Source organism: Salvelinus alpinus, chromosome 5 (genome assembly GCF_045679555.1).
Source record: "Salvelinus alpinus chromosome 5, SLU_Salpinus.1, whole genome shotgun sequence".
Classification (NCBI taxonomy): Eukaryota; Metazoa; Chordata; class Actinopteri; order Salmoniformes; family Salmonidae; genus Salvelinus; species Salvelinus alpinus.
In genome coordinates, this window is record NC_092090.1 from 82,774,523 (window position 1) to 82,798,223 (window position 23,701).

The window sequence follows — 23,701 nt, forward strand, 5'->3', positions numbered from 1 at the left end:
TACAACGTGTCGTCATCCACTGGTGCAAGATGGATGTTGTAGTCTCGCAGTTTGTTTAGACAACGACCCTATGATCCTTCCGCATTTCAGATGGAAATGATCAACACCAACATCAGGAGATGACAATTTAGGAACTATCTTGTTAATTTACGTTATAGCTAACTAATCGATTACACTTTGTTGTAAACGAAATGTAAATTTGAATACTGAGTTGCTATATTTTCATAAAATCGTCTTGTTTCAAGCGTTTGGCAAAGTAAGACATGTCTCTGTCTTGTTAGCTAACGTTAATTAGCTGGTACTAGCTTGTTGACCCAGTGTTTTGCAGATGGTAACTACTGTTGCTAAATAACGTTACTCTTTGCATGTAATTTGAGATACATGGGATAGTTTATATGATTAATGTGAATAATTGCGTCAGAAATAATTTTCCACATACGGCTACAAATATGAGCTTGATAGCTAACTAACCTATGTGACCGATATCGATTTCTCACGTAGATAACTTAAAACACCTCTCCCTTCAAGTAGCATTAGAATAGACTGGTTGCTTTTCAACAAGGTTCCGTCCATCCATTCTACTATCGAATATTTTCCTAGATACTTTATATAAGAAGTAATGTAAATGATTGAAAATGCGAACTTTTTTTGTGTTTAAGATGACTGTATTGGGCATATATTGTTATGTCACAGCTAGCTATCTAGCGGGGTGATGTGCATATTATTGGTGGCTGACCGTTGATACTTGACACCCTGTGGGTGGGGTAAAGACAGTCTAAATTTATAGGCTCTTTCTCGGAGGGAAACATGTTAGTTATTTCTTTCGGGTCTAGCTAATCACGTGTTTTTTCAGGATGCAAGATCTTCAATACCTTGACAATGAAACATGTTGGCTTGTCAAAGAGCTGAAGTCAAACATTTCTCAAGAATCATACTTTTTACCTAGGGAAACTGGCCTGAATATAATGGAGTCTGCAGCAGAGGTAGGTATTGCTGACCCAGTTACATATACTCACTGTACTTACCTTTCAGTTTTTTGATGTTTTGTTATTTACCATTCATTTTCAGAATCACAATGGAGTCTCTGCAAAATGCAGAAATGCCAAAGTTGAAGACTTGTGGAGCCTGACCAGTTTCTTTGGTTTCAGCACCCAGACATTTGTTCTGGCTGTCAATCTACTGGATAGGTTCTTAGCCATTATGAAGGTGTGTATTATTTTAACCTAATACAGGCTAAGCCCTGTCTAAGCTTGGGGGGGGGAGTCTACTAAGCTATATGGAATTGTTTTAAGAAGGTCATACCAAGGACCATTTAGCTATTTGATTTAGAATTGTAAGACCCCTTGAAGTATCCCTACATTTTTTTACCTTACTGCTATTCACCCATACAAATGCATTGAATAACAGATTCTACATGGAACAACAGATAGTCCCCCCCAAAAAGTCAAAAGGAGAGATATAAGAAAGATCATGATTTTTAATTAAATTTATACATGTATTTAACCCCTTATTTTTGGCTCTAAACAGTCTCCATATATACTTCCATTCATTTTTTTCAACTGGTACCGGGGGACCTTCAGATGAGTCTTGTGAGGCCTTTGGGTGTCATAGAGCAAAACATGTATGTGAGAATCTCACCTTTCCACAGAGGGGTCATATTAGTGTGTAGCCCAAACGGTTTGGACGCTACAGACAGAAGTTGGCAGATCGGCTGTACCGACTTCAGACGAGTCCCAAGACGGTGGTGGGAGTCACCAAACCGCTTGGACGCTACAGATGATTTTGTGAGAAGACGGATTTTCAGATTTTAGGGATGGTTCATTGTCTAACAAACACTGCTCTAGCTCTGTCACTTTTCACCGCAGAGGCGGAAGTGCGACATGGGTGGATGCGGTGGATTGAGACGCATCCAATGCAAAAAAAAACATATCTATATCTCTATCTTAAACTGACAGATTTTTCTGGGGATTTTTGTATTATGCTAATTCATATTTCAGTGGGGGCGCGGACATCGACTTAAAGATATGCTTGTTGTGTTGAGATATGGTAATTCTGGATATTCTACGGAATTAGCGTTTTGTAGGCATTTGGTTTATTGTTTAATACCTGTGTTTGTTGTTTAATTTATGTCAATTTGCGTGCCCTTTAATTAAACAAAGTATACTGAACAAAAATATAAACGCAATATGCAACAATTTCAAAGATTTTACTGAGTTACAGAAAGCAGTCAATTAAAATAAATAAATTAGGCAACCATTTTCTATGGATTTCACATGACTGGGAATACAGATATGTTGGTCACAGATACCTTTAAAATATAATTTTTTTAAAGTAGGGGTGTGGATCAGAAAACCAGTCAGTATCTGGTGTGACCACCATTTGCCTCATGCAGCATGACACATCTCCTTCGCGTAGAGTTGATCAATCTGTTGATTGTGGCCTGTGGAAATTTGTCCCATTCCTCTTCAATGGCTGTGTGAAGTTGCTGGATATTGGCGGGAACTGGAAGACGCTATCGTACTCGTCAATCCAGAGCATCCCAAACATGCTCAATGTGTGACATCTCTGGTGAGTATGCAGGCCATGGAAGAACTGGGACATTTTCAGATTCCAGGAATTGTGTACAGATCCTTGCGACATGGGGTCGTGGATTATCATGCTGAAACATGAGGTGATGGTGGCGGATGAATGGCACGACAATGGGCCTCAGGATCTCGTCGTGGTATCTCTGTGTGTTCAAATTGCCATCCATAAAATGCAATTGTGTTCGTTGTCCGTAGCTTATGCCTGCCCATACCATACCCCGCCGCCACCATGGGGCACTCTGTTCACAACGCTGACATCAGCAAACCTGGTCGCTCACACAATGTCATACATGTGGTCTGCGGTTGTGAGGCTGTTTGGACGTACTGCCAAATTCTCCAAAACGACGTTGGAGATGGCTTATGGTAGAGAAATGAACATTAAATGATCTGGCAACAGCTCTGGTGGACATTCCTGCAATCAGCATGCTAATTCTGGGGGGCTCCCAGGTGGCGCAGTGGTCTAAGGCACTGCATCTCAGTGCTAGAGGCATCACTACAGATCCTGGTTTGATCCTGGGTTGTATCACAACCGGCCATGATCGCGAGTCCCATAGGGCAGCACACAATTGGCCCAGCGTCATCTTGGTTAGGGGAGGGTTTGGCCGCGGAAGGCCGTTCATTGTAAAATAATAATTTGTTCTTAACTGACTTGCCTAGTTAAATAAAGGTTAAATAATTGCACGCTCCCTTTGTGTTGAGTAACAAAACTGCACATTTTAGAGTGGCCTTTTATTGTCCCAAGCACAAGGTGCACCTGTGTAATTATTATGGTGTTTGATCAGCTTCTTGATATGCCATAACTGTCAGATGGAGGGGTTATCTTGGCAAAGGATAACTGCTCACTAACAGGGATGCAATCAAATTTGTGCACCAAATCTGAGTGAAATAAGCTTTTTGTGAGTATGGAAAACTATTTCAGCTCCTGAAACATGGGACTTTACATGTTGCGTTTATATTTTTGTTCAGTATATAATAGAACTCAGGAGAAGTAGCCCATTTATGCTGACTTATGTATCACTATAATGGTATGTTCACAGGTCCAACCTAAGCATCTGCCTTGCATTGGAGTCTCCTGTCTCCATATTGCTGCCAAAATGGTTGAGGATGAGTGTAACATCTCACCCACCCATGAACTCATCCGCATCAGCCAAAGCAAGTTCACTGTTTCTGACCTCAGCCGCATGGAGAAGATCATCTCTGGAAAACTCAATTTGGAGCTCAAAGCCGTCACAGCCTTAACCTTTTTACACTTATACCATGCTGTGATCGTATCACTTACATCAGAAAGGTGAGTGCTTTGTTTCTTAATTGATAACTTTTTGCATTATATCATCAGTGAGTATTTTTCCAATTGCTAGAAGCTGTAAAGTTGATCTTCTGATGATCAATTGACATGAGGCTCACATGAGCGTTGCCTTTATTTTAAGGGAGGAGATCCCAAGCATTGGGAGACTGGAAGCCCAGCTAAAAGCCTGCTTATGTCGGCTTATTTTCTCTAAAGCAAAAGTAAGAATTATTCTCAGGCCAACACAATTGTTAAATTATAAGAATGTTTACTTTGAGTTGCAGGACCGATATGTTATTATTTTTATTTTTTTCAGCCATCGGTGCTGGCACTGTCTGTCATTTGTCAGGAGTTTGAAGCCCTCCAGTCTCTTGCCATGTTGGAAATTGTCCAAGAAGTCCAAAGGCACCTAAAGGTATTACACAGTTTAATTACAGACCTCAGTATGTATGACATCATGACCAATGACAGGTATTATATTTTTATAATACGAAGACCCACTGAGACTGACATTATACAGTAGCTTGACCCTGCCACTTTAACAAGTGACATCAAATGAAAACATGCTACATGAAAATTAGCACCTTCTGACCTGGCTGAGACAACATTTTCCAAGACTATTCTATTTATGTCTTCTGTCAGCCTCCTCAGATGTTTCTTATTTCTTTCACAGATTGTTGACAGTGAGTTACTCTACTGGAGGGGACTTGTGGCCAAATGCATGACTGAGTACAGCTCAAGTGAATGTAACAAACCAGACAACAAAAAACTGGTGTGGATCGTGTCCAGACGAACTGCCCAAAATTTGCATGCTAATAACTTCAGTGTCCCTGAACTGCCGACCATTCCAGAGGGGAGCTGGGGTGAAAGTGTGAGGTAAACAAACAGCCCCTTTAATGCACTTTACTGTATAATAATATTCATATTTAATATCACTAGAGCTACTGTGTGTGTATATAAAGGCTCATTATTGAACTGTAACATAATGCACCACATTACTTCTACATTGTACAGCAATGCTATGATGTTTCAGGGAAGAAGAAAAACATAACATTAGATCAGTGGAACAGTGGCTTGAAGACAGTAATGATGACATCTGTTCTCCCCTGTGTATATTTAGTGAGGATTCCTGTGAGGACATGAGCTGTGAAGAGGACAGCCCGTGCAGCTCTCCTAGCAGCGACGAAAAGGGAGCCTTCTTCCCCATAGAGTTTCGCAACCAGGGCAGAAAATGATACTCCCTCTTTTTGATGAGCTGAAACTTGTGATTGAGATTGTGTAACCAGGGTGCTAACTGTAACTTTCCCTAAATGTAATGTTTCCCCTTCCTTGTAGTCATGATTCAGAACCAAATTGTTTCTTTCACTTAGCATACTGTATGTGTGACAGACTGGTATCAAACTCGGGTTGCCTGCGAGCCTTGTTAGCCCTCCACTAAAGCCTAGGTGTGGACATAAGTCTTCCTGTCTAAAGCTAGGTTACTGGGAGATTAGTCCAACAAACCACCTCTGCTACATACATATGTATTCTGGAAATACTGAACAACAGGCCCTATCAAGTGCCTGTGTTAGTCCATGTGCTGTTTTTAAACTTTTGTTATGATTTTAGATCTGAGTGAGATTTAAATTGCAATATCTTGGCAGCTGACTGGCAATAAGATCTTTGAAAGCCTTTTTAAAGATGTTGCTGGTGTCAATCTATGTCCAAATTTGACACATTCCAGGTGACATTAAGCACAATGGTGAAATTATTTTCTTCCTAGGATGTCAAACCTGTGCACTGACTGTTTAAATCAATGGGAAATACCCAACATATTGGTACATTTGTGCAAAAATGTACCTGTTTTATAGAATAATATTCATGTAAAAGCTTCCTATACACCACGTTATTGTAATGTGTTCGTAAGATTATATGCAGGATGATACTGTATTCTATGAATGGTGACTTGTATGTAAATGTGATTGTGTTCGAGAATGATGGGGATTGTTGTCTATTGAGATTCAGTACATGTGCAAAATATTTATATTTAAACAAATAACAATGTACATAAAATGAAGAAAGTTGTATCATGCTTTGTGAATAGGCCATCTTATGTTACTGTATATCAACATTGTTAGAAATGAACCAAGAACCCAACAAATAAAAGAGTATTTTTAAACCTGTTGTGTATTCCCTATTGTTCATTTTGTTTAACGAATGAATCATACACAATATATACAAAAGTATGTGGACACCCCTTCAAATTAGTGTATTTGGCTATTTCAGCCACACCCGTTGCTGACAGGTGTATACAATATTGCAAACAGCCATGTAATCTCCAGAGCTGCTCCAGTCAACTGTAAGTGCTACTATTGTGAAGTGGAAATGTCTAGGAGCAACAACGGCTCAGCCACGATGTGGTTGGTCCTACAAGCTCACAGAACGAGACCGCCGAATGCTGAAGTGCGTAAAAATCGTCTGTCCTCGGTTGCAACACTCACTCCCGAGTTCCAAACTGCCTCTGGAAGCAACGTAAGCACAAGAACTGTTCCTCTGGAGCTTCATGAAAGCAAGCCTTAGATCACAATGAGCAATGCCAAGTGTCAGCTGAAGTGGTGTAAAGCTCGACGCCATTGGACTCTGGAGCAGTGGAAACACATTCTCTGTAGTGATGCGTCACCATCTGGCAGTCTGACAGACTAATCTGGTTTTGGCAGATGCCAGGAGAACGCTACCTGCCCGAATGCATAGTGCCAACTGTAAAGTTTGGTAGAGGGGTTATTTTTCATGGTTCGGGCTAGGCCCCTTAGTTCCAGTGAAGGGAAATCTTAACACTACAGCATACAATGACATTCTATATGATTCTGTGCTTCCAACTGTGTGGCAACAGTTTGGGGAAGGCCCTTTCCTCTTTCAGCATGACAATGCCCCCGTACACAAAGCGAGGTCAATACAGAAATGGTTTGTCGAGATCGGCGTGGAAGAACTTGACTGGCCTGCACAGAGCCCTGACCTCAACCTCATCGAACACCTTTGGGATGAATTGGAACTCTGACTGCAAGCCAGGACTAATTGCGATGCTGATCAGGCTTCCACATTTGCTTAATATTTTGTGCTGCAGTATTTTATACAGTCAGCAAGTAATCTTGGATGGTATGCATACCACTAAGTTAATTGCTCCCATCTGTAAACCCCAGAGAGTTATAATACAGCCATGACACTTTTAGGGTCTTCTTTTCATCTGGGCTCAACAAACACACCGAAATATGTGGAATTATTTCCTGAGGAAAGGGTGCGTAACAGAGCAGTGAGATGTTTGCTGGTTTGATGCGTTGACGTGAATTTCAGATGCATCGCCCTAATGGAATTAATCTGGCTGGAGAGAAATTGCATTTCAGCGCGAAGCCAAGGCAGGGATGATGAGAATGCACGAAGACGGATCGCCAAGGCAGCCGACTGCCATCCAATGACTATCCTGCCCTCTCAACCGCAGTGCACATTTGCCGTCCGTTTTACATGAGAAAACATGTTTCTTTTTTATCATAATACCAATACGTATAGCCAAAATCAGCATCTCGAATCGAGGTGATGAAGGCTCGCACATTTTAATCGCTTTTCTTCAAGGAATGAAAACGCTCCAAGATGGTCCGCATCTCAAACGCCCTGGGTTTGGTCATATTGATGGTCGCTCTTCTCATTTTATCCTTAATAAGTTATGTGTCCATTAGAAAGGACAGCATCTTATCTTCCACAAAATATGACAACATGGGAGGACCACCACGGATAATGTTCCACGCAGGATTTCGGTGAGTAGGCTAAATCAAGACCTTGAAACTCATCATTTTTTATTTTGACATGACTCAAACCACCTGAAATTGTCAAATAAGATGTGATTTATGTCACCGACAAGGCGCATGCGTGACAATTTTGTTCCCAATTTTATGTCCACATTGTTCTGTAGGCTATGGCATAATATGGCTAACTGCATCAGGGCCTTAATAAATAATCAAAATAAATAATATTCTGCTGCACGCTACAGTAGCCTAATCTAATGCAAATCCCTGCATCAATTACATTTCATTTTTTAAATGAAAATTCAACTGTAGAATCATTGACAGGAGGTTATTGTTTAAATGTTAAAAAATGCCATATGTGACAACAAATCGTTGCTCTACAAGGAGCCGGATTTCAAACAAGAGAACTGTCCAAGGTGCTGAGTGAACGAATCTAGCCTATTGTGACAAACCCACGCCTGAATGCATGCAGTAAATGGGCTTTGGTCAGTGTTATCCGGAATCCTTGGGACGTCCATACCTTAAACCCTTAACCCCTACCCTAACCTTAACCCTTAACTTAACCAGTTTAAAAGTCAACTTCAATGGGGTAGGGACGTCCCACTGATCTCGGATAGCACGGAGTGAATAGGCTTGGACAAATAATCGAAATAAAGAATATTCCTCTGCACGCGGCTGTAGCCTAATCTAATGCAAATCCAGCATCAATTATATATATATTTTTAATGAAAATTCAACTGTAGAATCATTGAATGTCCATAAGTATTCACCCCCCTTTGATTTTTTGCTTCATATTTTGTTGCCTTGCGAAGTGGGATTGAAATTGATAATATTTTCATGGTTTGTAATTGATCTACACAAAAGACTCCATATTGTCAAAGTGAAAATAAAATTCTACAAATGTTTCCAAATGAATACAAAATCATTAACTAATATAGGCTAATGTTAGTCGTTGCTTGAGTATTCACCCCCTTGTTTAGGTAAGCCTAAATGAGTTCAGGAGTAAAACGTGGCTTAACAAATAAGTTACATGGACTTACTCTGTGTGAAATAACAGGCATTGACATGATGTTTGAATGACTACTCTGTCCCCCATACATGCAACCTCTCTAAGGTCCCTCAGTCAGGTATTGCATTTCGAGCACAGATTCAACTACAAAGACCAGGGAGCATGGTCAAGGAGCATGGTCAAATTAATAATTAAGCTGTGTATTAAACCACACAGATACAACAAAGATACCGTCATCATTCTGAACTGAGCTGCAGGACAGGAAGGAAACTGCTCTGGGATGTCACCATGAAAAACAGCTACAGAGCTACAGACTGATGGGAGAAAACTGAGGATGGGATCAACAACATTGTAGCAACTCCAAAATAATGACCTAAATTACTGAATGATTGAAAATAACAATATACAGTAAATATAATGAATACAAATATGAAAAAACATGCATTCTGTATGCAACAAAGCACTAAAGCACTACTGCAAGAAAACACAGCAAAGGAATACAATTTTTGGCCTAAATGCAAATCGCTATGTTTGGGGCAAATCTACCTCCTTACTTTCATAAAAAGAAACGGGATTGCGCAAAGCACATGCAAAATCCTACTTCAAAACCTGCTTCAGTCTGCTTTACACCAGACACTAGGAGAGGAATTAACCTTTCAGCAGGACATTGACCAGGCCAAATCTGCACTGGAGTTGCTTACTAAGAAGACAGTGACTGTTCCTGAGTGGCCAAGTTACAGTTTTGACTGAAATCTGCTTGAAAATCTATGGCAAGACTTGAAAATTGCTGTCTAGTCATGACCCCCAACACCTTGAAAGAGCTTGAAGAATGTAGAAGAATAAGGGGCAAATATTGCACAATCCAGGTGTGCAAAGCTCTTAGAGACTTACCCAAGAAGACTCACAGCTGTAATCACTGCCAAAGGTGTTTCTAACATATATTGGTTCGGTGGGGGGTGAATATTTTTCTAATCAAGGTAAACAAGCATTTCATTTTTCATAACATTTTCAAATTGAAGACATTTTTAAAAAATTGTCATTTTGATATTACAGTGTATTTTGTGTAGATCGTTAACAATTTTTTTTTATAAAATCCATTTGAATCCCACTTTGTAACACAATAAAATGTGAATAAATCCAAGCGGGTGAATACTTATGATACTCACTGTAATGCTTACAGTACATGCTGACAATATCAACAGTGTCTTTACTAAGGGAAACTCTCTTCCTCTCAGGTCACAGTTTGCCCTGAATTTCCTGGACCCATCCTTCATCCCACTAACCCATGCTCTGAATGAGGAGCTGCATGGGAAACCATCCAAATGGAAATTTAATAGGACCGCTTTTTATCAGCAAAGGTATTATGATTATGTGGGATATCTGTAATAATCTGTAGAAACTTTTATATTGTTTGTAAAGCAGTTTAACAGAATACTGTTTGTGTTTAGTAAAACATTACAGTTTATTTGCCATTTGCAGTTGGCTACATAACTACATTTTGTAGAAACAGCAGCTGTGAGATGATATTTTGATCTGTTAACTACCTTTCAGGAAAGAGATCTTCCATTACATTGATGTGGCCAACAACTTCTCCCTCACCAAGAACGGTGTACGCGTCGGCCAGCTGATGCACTTCGACTTCTCCAGTCACAAGTATGTCTTCTCCATAAACAACAACCTGAAGTCACTGCTTCCTGATGCTTCGCCCATCCAGAACAAGCACTACAACGTGTGTGCCGTGGTGGGTAACAGTGGGATCCTGACAGGCAGTCACTGTGGGCCAGAGATCGACAGCGCCGACTTTATCTTCCGCTGCAACTTCGCCCCTACCGACTCTTACTACAAGGATGTGGGCCGGAAGACCAACCTCACCACTTTTAACCCCAGCATCCTGGAGAGTTACTACAACAATCTGCTGACCATCCAGGACCGCAACAACTTCTTTCTCAACCTGAAGAAGCTGGAGGGGGCCATTTTGTGGATCCCTGCGTTTTTCCTCCACACCTCGGCCACCGTCACACGGACCCTGGTGGACTTCTTTGTTGAGCACAAGGGGCAGCTGAAGATCAAGCTGGCCTGGCCGGGAAACATCATGCAGGATGTCAACAAGTATGGAGAAGGAAGAGACTGAGTTTTGTGCCAGAGTTCTGGGCATCAGAGCAGTCATGGGTGGTTTAGTTCTCACTTTCAGACACCATTGTTACTACAAACTGTACATGTTTTTAAAAATGCTGGATTGCAGGCCTTGGGTCACTTAGTTGTGTTGTGTTCTTTAAAAAGAGCAGGGTTGGGTTGTTGATGCTGGGTTATTGAGATATAACCCAACAGAGGTATGGATTAATAGGGGCGTGGATTTTTTTTTTTTTTTTGGCCACCGGTGATAGTAAATGTCATTCCTGTTCATCTGTTCTATACCGGATGTTACGGTTAAACACTTCAAGCTTTTATGAGGCTTGCAGAAGGCTTACAGGAAAACTCCACCCCAAAAACATATTTTGGTATTTGTTTCATTAGTCCATTGTTGATATAGTCCTAAAAATGTGTTGTATGTCAACAATCAAGTTAAGATATATATCTTTCAAAATTAAAAAATACAGCCGGTATGATGCATTTTGCATCATATGTTGCTAGGCCTCTAATAAGCCACTTTTATGTTCCCCAGCAAGAAAACCAAATAATGTCACCCAAACAGAAGGGGGTACTAACAAAGTGTCACTGACCACAACCAAAATGAAACAGGTGGGGTTTTAGGAGGGGTTCTGAAAGACACTCATGGGGCTGTCCACTGAAAGTTGACTAGCAACAACAACTGGGACCTAAAAGACACCCACCATGAGCGCCCACTAAATTTGCCCAAGAAGAGGCAAACAAAAAAAAACACACCAAACAGTAAGACAGTAAGCAAAACAAAAATGGAAGCAAAACGAAAACTGGGAAGATCAGATAAAGGATTGTTTTAACTCTCTACATCTCTCAAGACAACTGGAGCACTGGGCCAGCCACTCGTAAATATCACCTCGGTCAGCACAGGTGAAACACCTTCCCACTAACGAGATGACAATGAGGTGACACCAATCGGTGCGCCCCATGTGCTAGCATGCATCCTCAAAATATAAATGGAAAAACCAAAGCCTGTAACACCTTCCCCCTTAAGACAACACATATATCCTATGTTTGTTGGACAAGTTTGCTCTCAACTAACAGAAAATAACTACCATCTCACAACATGATCAACTTAAATGCATCACCTTCTCCAATATAAACATTGTGTCTACTGGCTGTCAATAATTCAAACCAGCCAGAACAGCCACTTTTTTTTGGTAAATATGCAGTGAATACAGAACGTATTCAGACCCCTTCACTTTTTCCACATTTTGTTAAATTACCTTATTATTTATTTAAAATGTATTAAATAGATTTTTCCCCATCAATCTACACACAATACCCCATAATGGTAAAGCAAAAACTGGTTTTTAGAAAAAAAACGGAAATATAACATTTACATAAGTATTCAGACCCTTTACTCAGTACTTTGTTGAAGCACCTTTGACAGTCAGAGACTTGTCCTGAAGCCACTCCTGCATTGTCTTGGATGTGTGCTTAGGGTCGTTGTCCTGTTGGAAGGTGAACCTTCGCCCCAGTCTGAGGTCCTGAGCGCTCAGGAGCAGGTTTTCATCAAGGATCTCTCTGTACTTTGCTCTGTTCACTATTGCCCTCAATCCTGACTAGTCTCCCAGTCCCTGTCTCTGAATAACATCCCCACAGCATGATGCTGCCACCACCATGCTTCACCGTAGGGATGGTGCCAGGTTTCTTCCAGATGTGATGCTTGGCATTCAGGCCAAAGAGTTCAATCTTGGTTTCATAATTTTTTTCATGGTCGGAGAGTCCTTTAGGTGCCTTTTGACAAACTCCAAGCGGGCTGTCATGTGCCTTACTGAGGAGTGGCTTCCAACTGGCCACTCTACCATAAAGGCCTGATTGGTGGAGTGCTGCAGAGATGGTTGTCCTTCTGGAAGGCTCTCCCATCTCCACAGAGGAACTCTGGATCTCTATCAGAGTGACCATCGGGTTCTTGGTTACCTCCCGACCAAGGCCCTTCTCCCCCGATTTCTCAGTTTGCCCAGGCAGCCAGCTCTAGGAAGAGTCTTGGTGGTTCCAAACTTCTTCCATTTAAGAATAATGGAGGCCACTGTGTTCTTGGTACCCTTCCCCAGATCTGAGTTCTACTGACAATTCCTTCAACCTCATTGCTTGGTTTTTACTCTGCCATGCACTGTCAACAGTGGGACCTTATATAAACAGGTGTGTGCCTTTCCAAATCATGTCCAGTCAATTGAATTTACCACAGGTGGACTCCAATCAAGTTGTAGAAACATCTCAAGGATGATCAATGGAAACAGGATGCAACTGAGCTCAATTTCGAGTCTCATAACAAAGGGTCTGAATACTTATGTAAATAAGATATTTCTGTTTCTTATTTTTTATACATTTGCAAACATTTCTAAAGACCTGTTTTTGCTTTGTCATTATGGGGTATTGTATGTAGATTGATGAGGGAAAACATTTATTTAATCCATTTTAGAATAAGGTTACAACGTAACAAAATGTGGAAAAGGGGTCAAGGGGTCTGAATACTTTCCGAATGCACTGTAGTGTATGTACTTTAAAAAAATATATAGTACCAGTCAAGATTTTGGACACACGTACTCATTCAGGGGTTTCTTTATTTTTACTATTTTCTACATTGTAGAGTCTGGAGGAGATAAAGAAGCAACACATTGTAGAAAAATAGTGAAGACATCAAAACTATGAAATAACACATATGGAATCATGTAATAACCTAAAAAGAGTTAAACAAATCAAAATATATTTTAGATTTTAGATTCTTCAAAAAGTAGCCACCCTTTGCCTTAATGACATTTTTGCACACTCTTGGCATTCTCTCTACCAGCTTCACCTGGAATGCTTTTCCAACAGTCTTGAAGGAGTTCCCTCATATGCTGAGCACATGCGGGCTGCTTTTCCTTCACTCAGCGGTCCAACTCATCCCAAACTATCTCAATTGGTTTGATGTTGGGTGATTGTGGAGGCCAGGTCATCTGATGCAGTACTCCATCACTCTCCTTCTTGGTCAAATAGCCCTTACACAGCCTGGAGATGTGTTGGGATCATTGTCCTGTTGAAAAACAAATGATAGTTGTCACGCCCTGTGACTAGGGTGGGTACTCTAGTGTTGTATGTCTAGAGTTTTGTATGTCTAGGGTTTTGTATGTCTAGGGTTGTTGTAGGTCTAGGGGTTTTGTATTTCTATGAGAGACAGCTGTTTATCGTTGTCTCTGATTGGGGATCATATTTAGGCAATATTACGAGGAGTTGTACCAACGAGACAAGCACGAGAGGCAGCCCCATCATTTTTTTTGGGGGGGGAACACGGGGAGATTGGCTGAGTCAGGTTGGAGACCTGAGCCAACTCCTCGTGCTTACCGTCGGGAGCGTGTGACTGGTCAGACACCGTGTTACGCAGTGATGCGCACGGTGTTCTAGTTCGCATTCATAGCCCGGTGCGCTCTATTCCAGCTCCTCGCATTTGCCGGGCTAGAATGGGCATCCAGCCAGGACGGATGGTGCCGGCTCAGCGCTCCTGGTCTCCAGTACACCTCCTTGGACCAGGATATCCTGCGCCGGCTCTGCGTACTGTGTCTCCGGTGCGTCTGCACAGCCCAGTACGTCCTTTGCTAGCGCCCCGCACTTGCCGGGCTCAAGTGAGCATCCAGCCAGAAAGCATTGTGTCAGCTCTACGCTCCAGATCTGCAGTGCGCCTCCACAGTCCAGTGCCTCCTCCCCGCACCCGCCCTGAGGTGCGTGTCTTCAGCCCGGTACCACCTGTACCTGTCCCACGCATCAGGCCTCCAGTGCGCCTCCACAGTCCAGAGCTTCCGGCGACAGTTCCCAGTCCAGAGCTTCCGGTGACAGTTCCCAGTCCAGAGCTTCCGGCGACAGTTCCCAGTCCAAAGCTTCCGGCGACAGTTCCCAGTCCAGAGCTTCCGGAGACAGTTCCCAGTCCAGAGCTTCCGGCGACAGTTCCCAGTCCAGAGCTTCCGGCAACAGTTCCCAGTCCGGAACCTTCAACGACGGGCCACAGTCCGGAACCTCCAACGACGGTCCACAGTCCGGAACCTCCAACGACGGGCCACAGTCCGGAACCTCCAACGACGGTCCACAGTCCGGAACCTCCAACGACGGTCCACAGTCCGGAACCTCCAACGACGGTCCACAGTCCGGAACCTCCAACGACGGTCCACAGTCCGGGGTCTCCGGCGACGATCCCAGTCCGAGGTCTCCGGCGACGGTCCCCAGTCCGGGGTCTCCGGCGACGGTCCCCAGCCCTGGGTCTCCGGCGACGGTCCCCAGTCCGGGGTCTCCGGCGATGGTCCCCAGTCAGGGGTCTCAGGCGATGATCCGCTGTCCAGAGCCTCCGGCAATGATCCATGGTCCGGTTCTACCAAAGCCGAGGGATTAGCGTAAGGAGGGGGGGCTGCGTCCAGAACCGGAGCCGCCACCGAAGGTAGATGCCCACCCGGACCCTCCCCTATAGGTTCAGGTTTGCGGCCGGGAGTCCGCACCTTTGGGTGGAGGGGGGGGGGTACTGTCACGCCCTGACCTTAGATAACTCTGTTTTCTATATATTTTGGTTAGGTCAGGGTGTGACTAGGGTGGGTACTCTAGTGTTGTATGTCTAGGGTTTTGTATGTCTAGGGTTTTGTATGTCTAGGGTTGTTGTAGGTCTAGGGGTTTTGTATTTCTATGTTGGCCTGATATGGTTCCCAATCAGAGACAGCTGTTTATTGTTGTCTCTGATTGGGGATCATATTTAGGCAGCCCTGTTTCCCACTTTCTATTGTGGGATCTTGTCTATGTGTAGTTGCCTGTCAGCACTTGTTTGTATAGCTTCACGTTTCGTTTTGTTATTTTGTTAATTTGTTTAGTGTTTCATTCTTTACTAAATAAGAATGTACGCATACCACGCTGGGCCTTGGTCCGATCCTTATAACGAACGTGACAATAGTTCCACTAAGCGCAAACCAGATGGGATGGCGTATCACTACAGAATGCTGTGGTACTGTAGCCATGCTGGTTAAGTGTGCCTTGAATTCTAAATAAATCACATACAGTGTCACAGAATCTCAAATATAAAATACATTTTGATTTGTTTAACACCTATTTTGGTTACTACATGATTCCATGTGTGTTAACACAGTTCTGATGTCTTCACTATTTTTCTACAATGTAGAAAATAGGAAAAATAAAGAAAAACCTTTGAATGAGTAGATGTGTCCAAACTTTTGACTGGTAATGTAACCAGTTGCTGACGTGTCAGACAAAGGCATTACACCCTCCAAAATGAAGAACTGGGCTGCCCCAGTATCTCGCAGTATCTTCACTGGCTGCTTAACAGCATCTGCAGAGACACAAACCCGTCTGAAACAAAGGGTTCATACACATCTGATACAAAATATTGTTTAGGAGATACACCAGTTCCAACCAGAGACTTAATGGGACCTCTTTGGGCTAGGTGTGCCGCTAGCGTCCCACCACAACAACATCCGGTGAAATTGCAGAGCGCAAAATTCAAAATACAAAAATCGTAATATTAAACATTCATGAAAATACAAGTGTCTTACATCGTTTAAAAGCTTAACTTCTTGTTAATCCAACCAATCAGATTTCAAAAAGGCTTTACAGCGAAAGCATACCATGCAATTATCTGAGGACAGCGCCCCACACCAAAATACTTTTCCAAACCAGCACAGGCGTCACAAAATTACAAATAACGATAAAATAAATCACTTACCTTTGAAGATCTTCCTCTGTTTGCAATCCCAAGGGTCCCAGCTACACAACAAATGGTTGTTTTAAAGTCCTTCTTTATATCCCAAAAATGTCAGTTTAGTTGGCGCGCTTGATTCAGTAATCCACTCGTTCAACTTGCATACAAACGAATCCAAAAAGTTACCAGCAAAGTTCGTCCAAACAGGTCAAACGATATTTCTAATTAATCCTCAGGTACTCTAATATCTAAATAAACAATAACATTTAAAACGGAGAAGAATACTTTTCTAATGAGAGACACCTTGGAAAAACTACAACTACTCGTTCGTTAAAAAAAAACAAGCCTGAAACCCTTTCTAAAGACTGTTGATATCTAGTGGAAGCCATTGGAACTGCAATCTGAGAGGAATTCTGGGTGCTTTATTTGTGAAAGTAGTTTTATGTGTCAACACAAACTCATCTGCCAGAACTGCAGCTTTCTTAAGAGTGAGATCCTTGTGCTCATCAATGTATTGTAGGTAGCAACCCTTTCGTGAAGCCAATTCTTGAATTGCTCGAGAAGTATGAGTTTCTTTAAATCCTCAAGGTCCCTGACATCTTGAGAACCACAACACCGATCAAAAAGACATGCTTGTTCCCTTGCTAACTCAACATGGCTTTGTGATTCTGTCTTTCGTAATTTACGGAATTGTTGTCTGTATGCCTCTGGGACCTACTCATAAGCCTGAAGGATAGTAGCTTTAAAAGTTTAATAATCTGAACTCTGGTCAAGAGATAAAGCGGCGTACACTTTCTGACTTTACCCACAAGAACACTTTGGAGGAGCAGTGACCAAATGTCTCGCGACAATTTTAGGGATGTTGCAATCCGCTCAAACAGAGTAAAATATACATCCACCTCCTTTTCATTGAAGCGATACAAGTCGGCTGTTCCGACAAAGATCAAACTCTGTTGAGGGTGCAGGATAGCCTGATTGGATTCGGAGCACTTCCAGATCCATCTCTCTTAATCACTTAATTGAATGGCATTCTTGTTCTAGTCTGGTGTCGTGACTTTACTTTCATTAATCTGATGACTGTTATTTATCTAATCAACTAACTATGTTTAATTGTTATCATGTAACAATTAACTGATTAGGAATTTGGGGCACCACGAGAGCGGTTGTTTAAAGAGTTACCATCTCCAGAATTAAACTCTAAACTCTAAATCACATCCATAAAACAGTCAACCTATTAATCATAACCTCGTATCATATCGTCATTCTGAACAGTCGTAACCTCCTGCATCTGCAAAAACCCCAGCCTTACTTATGATTCATTACTACACAAATTGGTTTAATTATTTATTTACTAACTAACTAAATGATAACACAGGATAAACATACACACTTAACACATTACAAACAGGTCCCGAGTGGACTGACACAACATATGGTGGCTTGTTACAAAATAGATGGAGAGGAAGGGAGAGAGAGAGTCACTTCTCTCACAGTAATCATATACTTTGCACACGAACCGCCGCCCATTTGGAGAAAGAAATCATGAATGTATTTACGTGTGAATGCCTTCGTTTGCCATTTATCTCAGTCAGAACCAGGCCTTCTTATGAAGGGTGTTAGGCCTTTCTGCGGCACGCTTGTAAGCCTCTGATTGTCCAAAAGGTGTCGTTCACTCGTCTCTTCTACTGTTGCTCTCCTCTGCCGTCGCCCGGAATCCGTCGATGCGTCGGGTAGTCCTGAACAGAGCTACAGAGCTCACTCTGCTTCCACTTGCTCTGGAAGATAGGCTAGCCAGCCGTGTTGATGGTTCCCATTGGGTGATGAGAGTAGCGTACTACAGTGATTTGAGAAAAGTAGTAGAATGGTCCCACTTAAATTCACTTTTCTAGATACTTTACTTAGGACAGCAAATCAGCTGTACCAGTGATTGTCCGGGAGGTGAGCTTCTCGCCTCTACTTCGTGCTAATATTCAGAGTTTGAACCACTTTGGACGTGAGCTGCAGCTACACGCCTCTATGGTCTGAATGTTAATTTCTTTCCCAATCCTTTTATGCACTCTGGTCGAAAGGGCCTACAATACTCAAGGGAAAGAAGATCCCGGACAAGCCCCCATTTTGTTATGTTCCCCAGCAAGAAAACCAAATAATGTCACCCAAACAGAAGGGGGAACTATCAAAGAGTCACTGACCACAACGAAACAGGTGGGGTTTTAGGAGGGGTTCTGAAAGACACTCATGGGGGTGTCCACGGAAAGTTGACTAGCAACAACAACTGGGACCTAAAAGACACCCACCATGAGCGCCCACTAAATTTGATAAAGAACAGGCGAACAAAATAAAAACCCACACCAAACTTAAAGGCAGGAAGTGGAACAAGAAGAAAACAGGGAGAGCCAACAAAAAGTGTTAATCCTCCACATCTCTCAAGACAACTGGAGCACTGGGCCAGCCACTCTAAAATATCACCTGGACCAGCACAGGTGAAACACATTCTCGCTAACGAGATGACAAACCAGCACAGGTGTAATGCATACTATACTGACTAACAAAATATGAATGGGAAAACTAAAGCCTGTAACAGCCACACCTCCTGAAAATAACCTGGATCAACCCAGCATGAAAGTGAATAAAACCCAACTGATGGTTACATTAACCCATGTTTTAGTTAATCTCAACAACCCAACATGTTGGGTTATTCATGCAACCCAACTGTATGGGTCAAAATAACCCAAAGTGTGTTCTGTCCATTATTTACCCAGCACTGGGTTACAAAAAAACCCAATTTGGGTTGTTTTTAACCCCACATCTATTAGAGTGTAGATGTTCTGTCGAACAATTCATTGTCCATAGCTTACACATAATTGTTTTTATTGTGTTGACTTTTTTCCCACAGATATTGGAAGACCAAGAACCTGTCTCTCAAGCGACTGAGCACTGGTATCCTCATGTACACTCTGGCCTCGGCCATGTGTGAGGAGATCCATCTGTATGGCTTCTGGCCCTTCGGCTGGGATCCCAACACAGGCAAGGAGCTGCCCTACCACTACTACGACAAGAAAGGAACCAAGTTCACCACCAAGTGGCAGGAGACCCACCAGCTGCCCAGTGAGTTTAAGTTGCTCTACAAGATGCATGGAGAAGGTGTGACCAAGCTGAGCCTTTCACATTGTTCTTAGACATTCCATCCTGGGTGACCGGGCTTAAGAGATTAATTTGGTGACGCTCCAATACAGCAGCTGACCTTGCGCTCACGTAATATATTTTGTGACTCAAAGCAGACAATGCATGATTTAGAATTAATACTTTTATATTACGCTTTCACTCTAGAAACACACTATCATATCACCACTGCATCTTGCCTCAGCTTTGTCCAATGTATGTAATTCACACTAACACTTTGGGTTGCGAGGAACATGGCGGAATATTCCAGATGTGGATTACTTGTTGATGATGACATCACAATGTATGTTATGCTGAATATATCACACTATAATAGTACTCATCATACAATATTTCACATCACTTTATTTGCATTGCTACCATAATTGTGTGGATAAATAGATCAATAAAACACACATAACCTATTTCAACAAGAAAACACAAGGGAATACATTTAATGCAAAATAATCACTATTTCCAAACAGTGTTTTTCATAGTGTAGGGGTCGGGTGGGGGGCATACTGTAATTGTTATTAATTTGTAGCCTTATTTCAAAGGGATTTGATTGTTCTTCTGCATAGTCTCAGGGATGGAGTTGAAATCAGTGTTTTTTTTCTAATCAGATTCAAATGCCTCCACTGAGGTGCAAACAGACACACTGTCTATTTTCCAGCCCTTTTGAGCATACAGTGAAACGCCACAGGTGCCAGTAGACAGACAATGGGCCCAGCCAGCACACTGCACTGTTATCAGATTTGTTTACAAGGCCTCTTTATGTATGTAAATTGCTGCCCTATATAGATAAAGATACTGCAGTGATAGCCCTAGTCCCACTATTTTATTGGGATTCTGGTGATAGCTCTGGTAATATTTCAGTTTGAGGATGAATAATCTGCATTCCAACACCAAGCCATAGACTGAATTTAATTACAGTAAACTTTAAAGTACATGTATATTGTTGTTATCATCATCATTAAGATTAAGAATTAAAGATGCACTATGCAGAGATGGCTCCGTCATTTCCTGGTTCAAAAAAATTGAATAGTTTGCCTAATTTCAGTTTATGTGATAACAAGCAAGTATAGTGTAGATAATCATCGTACCATCCAAACCTCTGTGAAATATATTTTCCATAACCAAACATGTTGTATTTTCAGCTGTTTGAAGCTGGTGTACAAAAACTAAAGTAATAGATGCAAAAACAAAACTTAAGAACGGGAAGCATAGAAATAACGCACCTAGAACAGATCTACAGCTTCTTAGACTTTCTTTTCAATGTGAATTTGGTCGGGCCCCCAAAAAGTTACATATTGCAGCTTTTATTTTTAAAGTGTCTGTGTTCTGTTTTAGTTTCAAATGACTTCAAATCTTATATTTTCAAAATACGATAGAACATCATAGTGATAAAAGTGAAAGGGATTTCACCAATCACTCTTCACATTGTGGGAATCAGTGGGATGCATACAGTAATATATATATATATATATATATATATATATATATATATATATATATATATATATATATATATATTTTATGTATTGAACCACCTCAAATGAACACTACTTCCTATCTTTAGTCAATAACACATCACTATTGTTATGACCCATGTAGCAACACAGGGAAATGTTTTGCATTCTACCACATAGACATTACTTTGACTTTTTAACCAGATATTAATGTTTTGATTAATAATTATAGCATCTTGTACAAAGAGCATGATACACTATTGAATGGTATTGCATGTAAGAGACTAACAAATGTTCAAGGCTAGTTTTATACAACTTTTTTGAAGGAGATTATGTTTCGAGGGGATAAGGGTGTTTTTTGTTATTATTTGTATTTGTGATGATATTTTAATTGAAATATCACCAGAAATTATATGAAAGTTGTTTTAAAGCATAAATTCCTATCAAACCACTGGGACCAAAATGATTAGTTTTACCTTTCTGACAATGAAAGAACTAATGTAACTTTATTTTTTATATCTCTAGATTATCTTTACTCTTCTCAGCAAAATGTTATATGAAAAATATCAAGTCAAGCTTCACTATGTTAGAGGATTGGGTATGGATTGGACATTTTCTGTACTTAACCATTGATGTCAGTACAACGACTTTGCTCAAATGGTACCACATGATAGCCACATGACTCACAGCACATGCACTCATTGGGAAGGTGGTGACCCTGCTTATGAGTTCAGATTTACTATGCTCATGAACCAGATCATTGGTTCTTTTCAAGTTCTTCAGTCTTAAATGGAGGATGTATGCCCACAGAAGTATTTTAGAACATACCAATTTGTTTTCCCATCATAGGACTGTCTGTCATCATTATTATAATACAAATATATGATACAAATGTGCCATTAGTTTGTTAGGTAGTACTTTACTCTTAGTCCATACCCTGAATATGTAGATTAGATTTGAAATGTAATTAGATTTTTCCCTCTTAGAATGTTTATTTCATATAAGTAAATATACCAACGAATGCCCATTAAAACTAGACATGTTAATTTATCTGAATGTAACGTGATTTGAAATGTTGGCTTAAGTATGGCAATGATGTACAACAATATCTTTCATTCGATGGAGGTTATTTATTTGATGATGTGTCGACAAATGATTTCCTGACATAGAAAACACTTGGATAGTTGTGTGGTATATTTGTCTTTTCAGTCTCATCTAATAGGTTATGTTGGTGATTTATACTGTTTGTGCCTCCATGAATGTCTTCCGTTGACTGCTTCTATGTACTGATCATCACCAAAGAAGACTATAGTACTGCTCACATGAAGGAAGGGAATTTATTCTCCCCCACATTTCCTTAGAGAAAAATGTCCAATGTGTGTGTTAGTGTGTGCCAACACTTTTGTTTTCAAAAGGAATGGTACCAACAGAACCCAGTGGCATAGCGCAGTTTTGCGGTCCCCCCACAAGGTCTAAGTTTTATAGCTAATTTCATGCTATTTTACAATTTTTTCCATGAGGCTGCGTGAAAATGTTGCTGTTTTAGAGCTCAGGGATTCTTGAAAGATGGGACAATCTCAACTTTTTCCCTACAATTATTTGTCTTAATATTAATAACATTTGAAATATACATTTTGATAGACCAAAGTAGCAGCTAGCGTACCATATAAAGGAAAAATCGTAAAATAAAATATAAATAGCTGGATTTAACTCCATCTGACACCATAAAAGGCATTTAATTTGTACAATTATCCAACAAGTGTTTAACCCTACAGTTTTTTTTTTGTTGCATGGGCTGTGTCTCAATCCACCGCATCGGAGATGTCGCCTTCTCACATCCTCTGTGAAAGGTGGCAGAACTAGAGCTGTGTTTGTCAGTCCATGAGATATCCCGATAATTGATATTCTCAGAAAAACCTCTGTAGCATCCGAAAGGATTGGCTATTATTATGACCCCTCTATGGAAAGATGAGTCATAAACACAATGGTGTTCTCTGTTTTGCTCTAACCCCGACAAGCATCACGGGACTCCTCTGAAGTTGGTACAGCCGATCTGCCAACTTCTGTCTGTAGCGTCCAAACAGTTTGGGCTACACACTAATATGACCCCTCTGTGGAAAGGTGAATCTCTCACAAACACATACATGTTGGTTGGTTTACTCTAGGACACCCACAAGCCTCACAAGACTAGTCTGAAAGTAGCAAAAATGTTTATGGAAGAACTGTATATATGGAGTTTAGTGGTTAAAATAAGGGGTTAAATAAAAATAGTTTCCTGATCTTTCTTATATCTATCTCTCAGATATAGGAGAGACACTTCAGAACAATCTTCCTTTTAATTTTTTTGGACTGTTTATCCATGTTTCATCATATATATATATATATATATATATATATATATATATACACACACTACCGGTCAAAAGTTTTAGAACACCTACTCATTCAAGGGTTTTTCTTTATTTTTACTGTTTTCTACATTGTAGAATAATAGTGAAGACATCAAAACTATGAAAGAACACATATGGAATCATGTAGTAACCATAAAAGTGTTAAATAAATAAAAAATATGTTATTTTTGAGATTCTTC

The 23,701-nt window shown here is 41.0% G+C and overlaps 2 protein-coding genes across 5 annotated transcripts; both read left to right on the top strand.

Moving 5' to 3' along the window:
• The first annotated feature begins 36 nt into the window (after positions 1-36).
• Positions 37-6,032, top strand: LOC139577051 (cyclin-G2-like). 4 transcript variants are annotated; one of them, XM_071403788.1, is made up of 8 exons: positions 37-256; positions 854-983; positions 1,069-1,206; positions 3,623-3,873; positions 4,013-4,091; positions 4,187-4,285; positions 4,544-4,746; positions 4,991-6,032. In XM_071403788.1, exons 2-8 carry the CDS (start codon positions 855-857, stop codon positions 5,103-5,105), a joined length of 1,014 nt encoding a protein of 337 aa, XP_071259889.1. In that variant the 5' UTR covers positions 37-256; position 854; the 3' UTR covers positions 5,106-6,032. The 4 variants fall into 4 exon arrangements, with proteins under 4 accessions (XP_071259889.1, XP_071259887.1, XP_071259890.1 ...); XM_071403786.1 differs by having other exon boundaries at positions 58-331; XM_071403789.1 differs by having other exon boundaries at positions 58-256; positions 947-983.
• An 873-nt stretch (positions 6,033-6,905) lies between these two features.
• LOC139577050 (alpha-N-acetylneuraminate alpha-2,8-sialyltransferase ST8SIA3-like) lies at positions 6,906-21,148 on the top strand. Its single transcript, XM_071403785.1, has 4 exons — positions 6,906-7,655; positions 9,888-10,010; positions 10,204-10,761; positions 19,377-21,148. Exons 1-4 carry the CDS (start codon positions 7,492-7,494, stop codon positions 19,657-19,659), a joined length of 1,128 nt encoding a protein of 375 aa, XP_071259886.1. The 5' UTR covers positions 6,906-7,491; the 3' UTR covers positions 19,660-21,148.
• Positions 21,149-23,701: the final 2,553 nt, after the last annotated feature.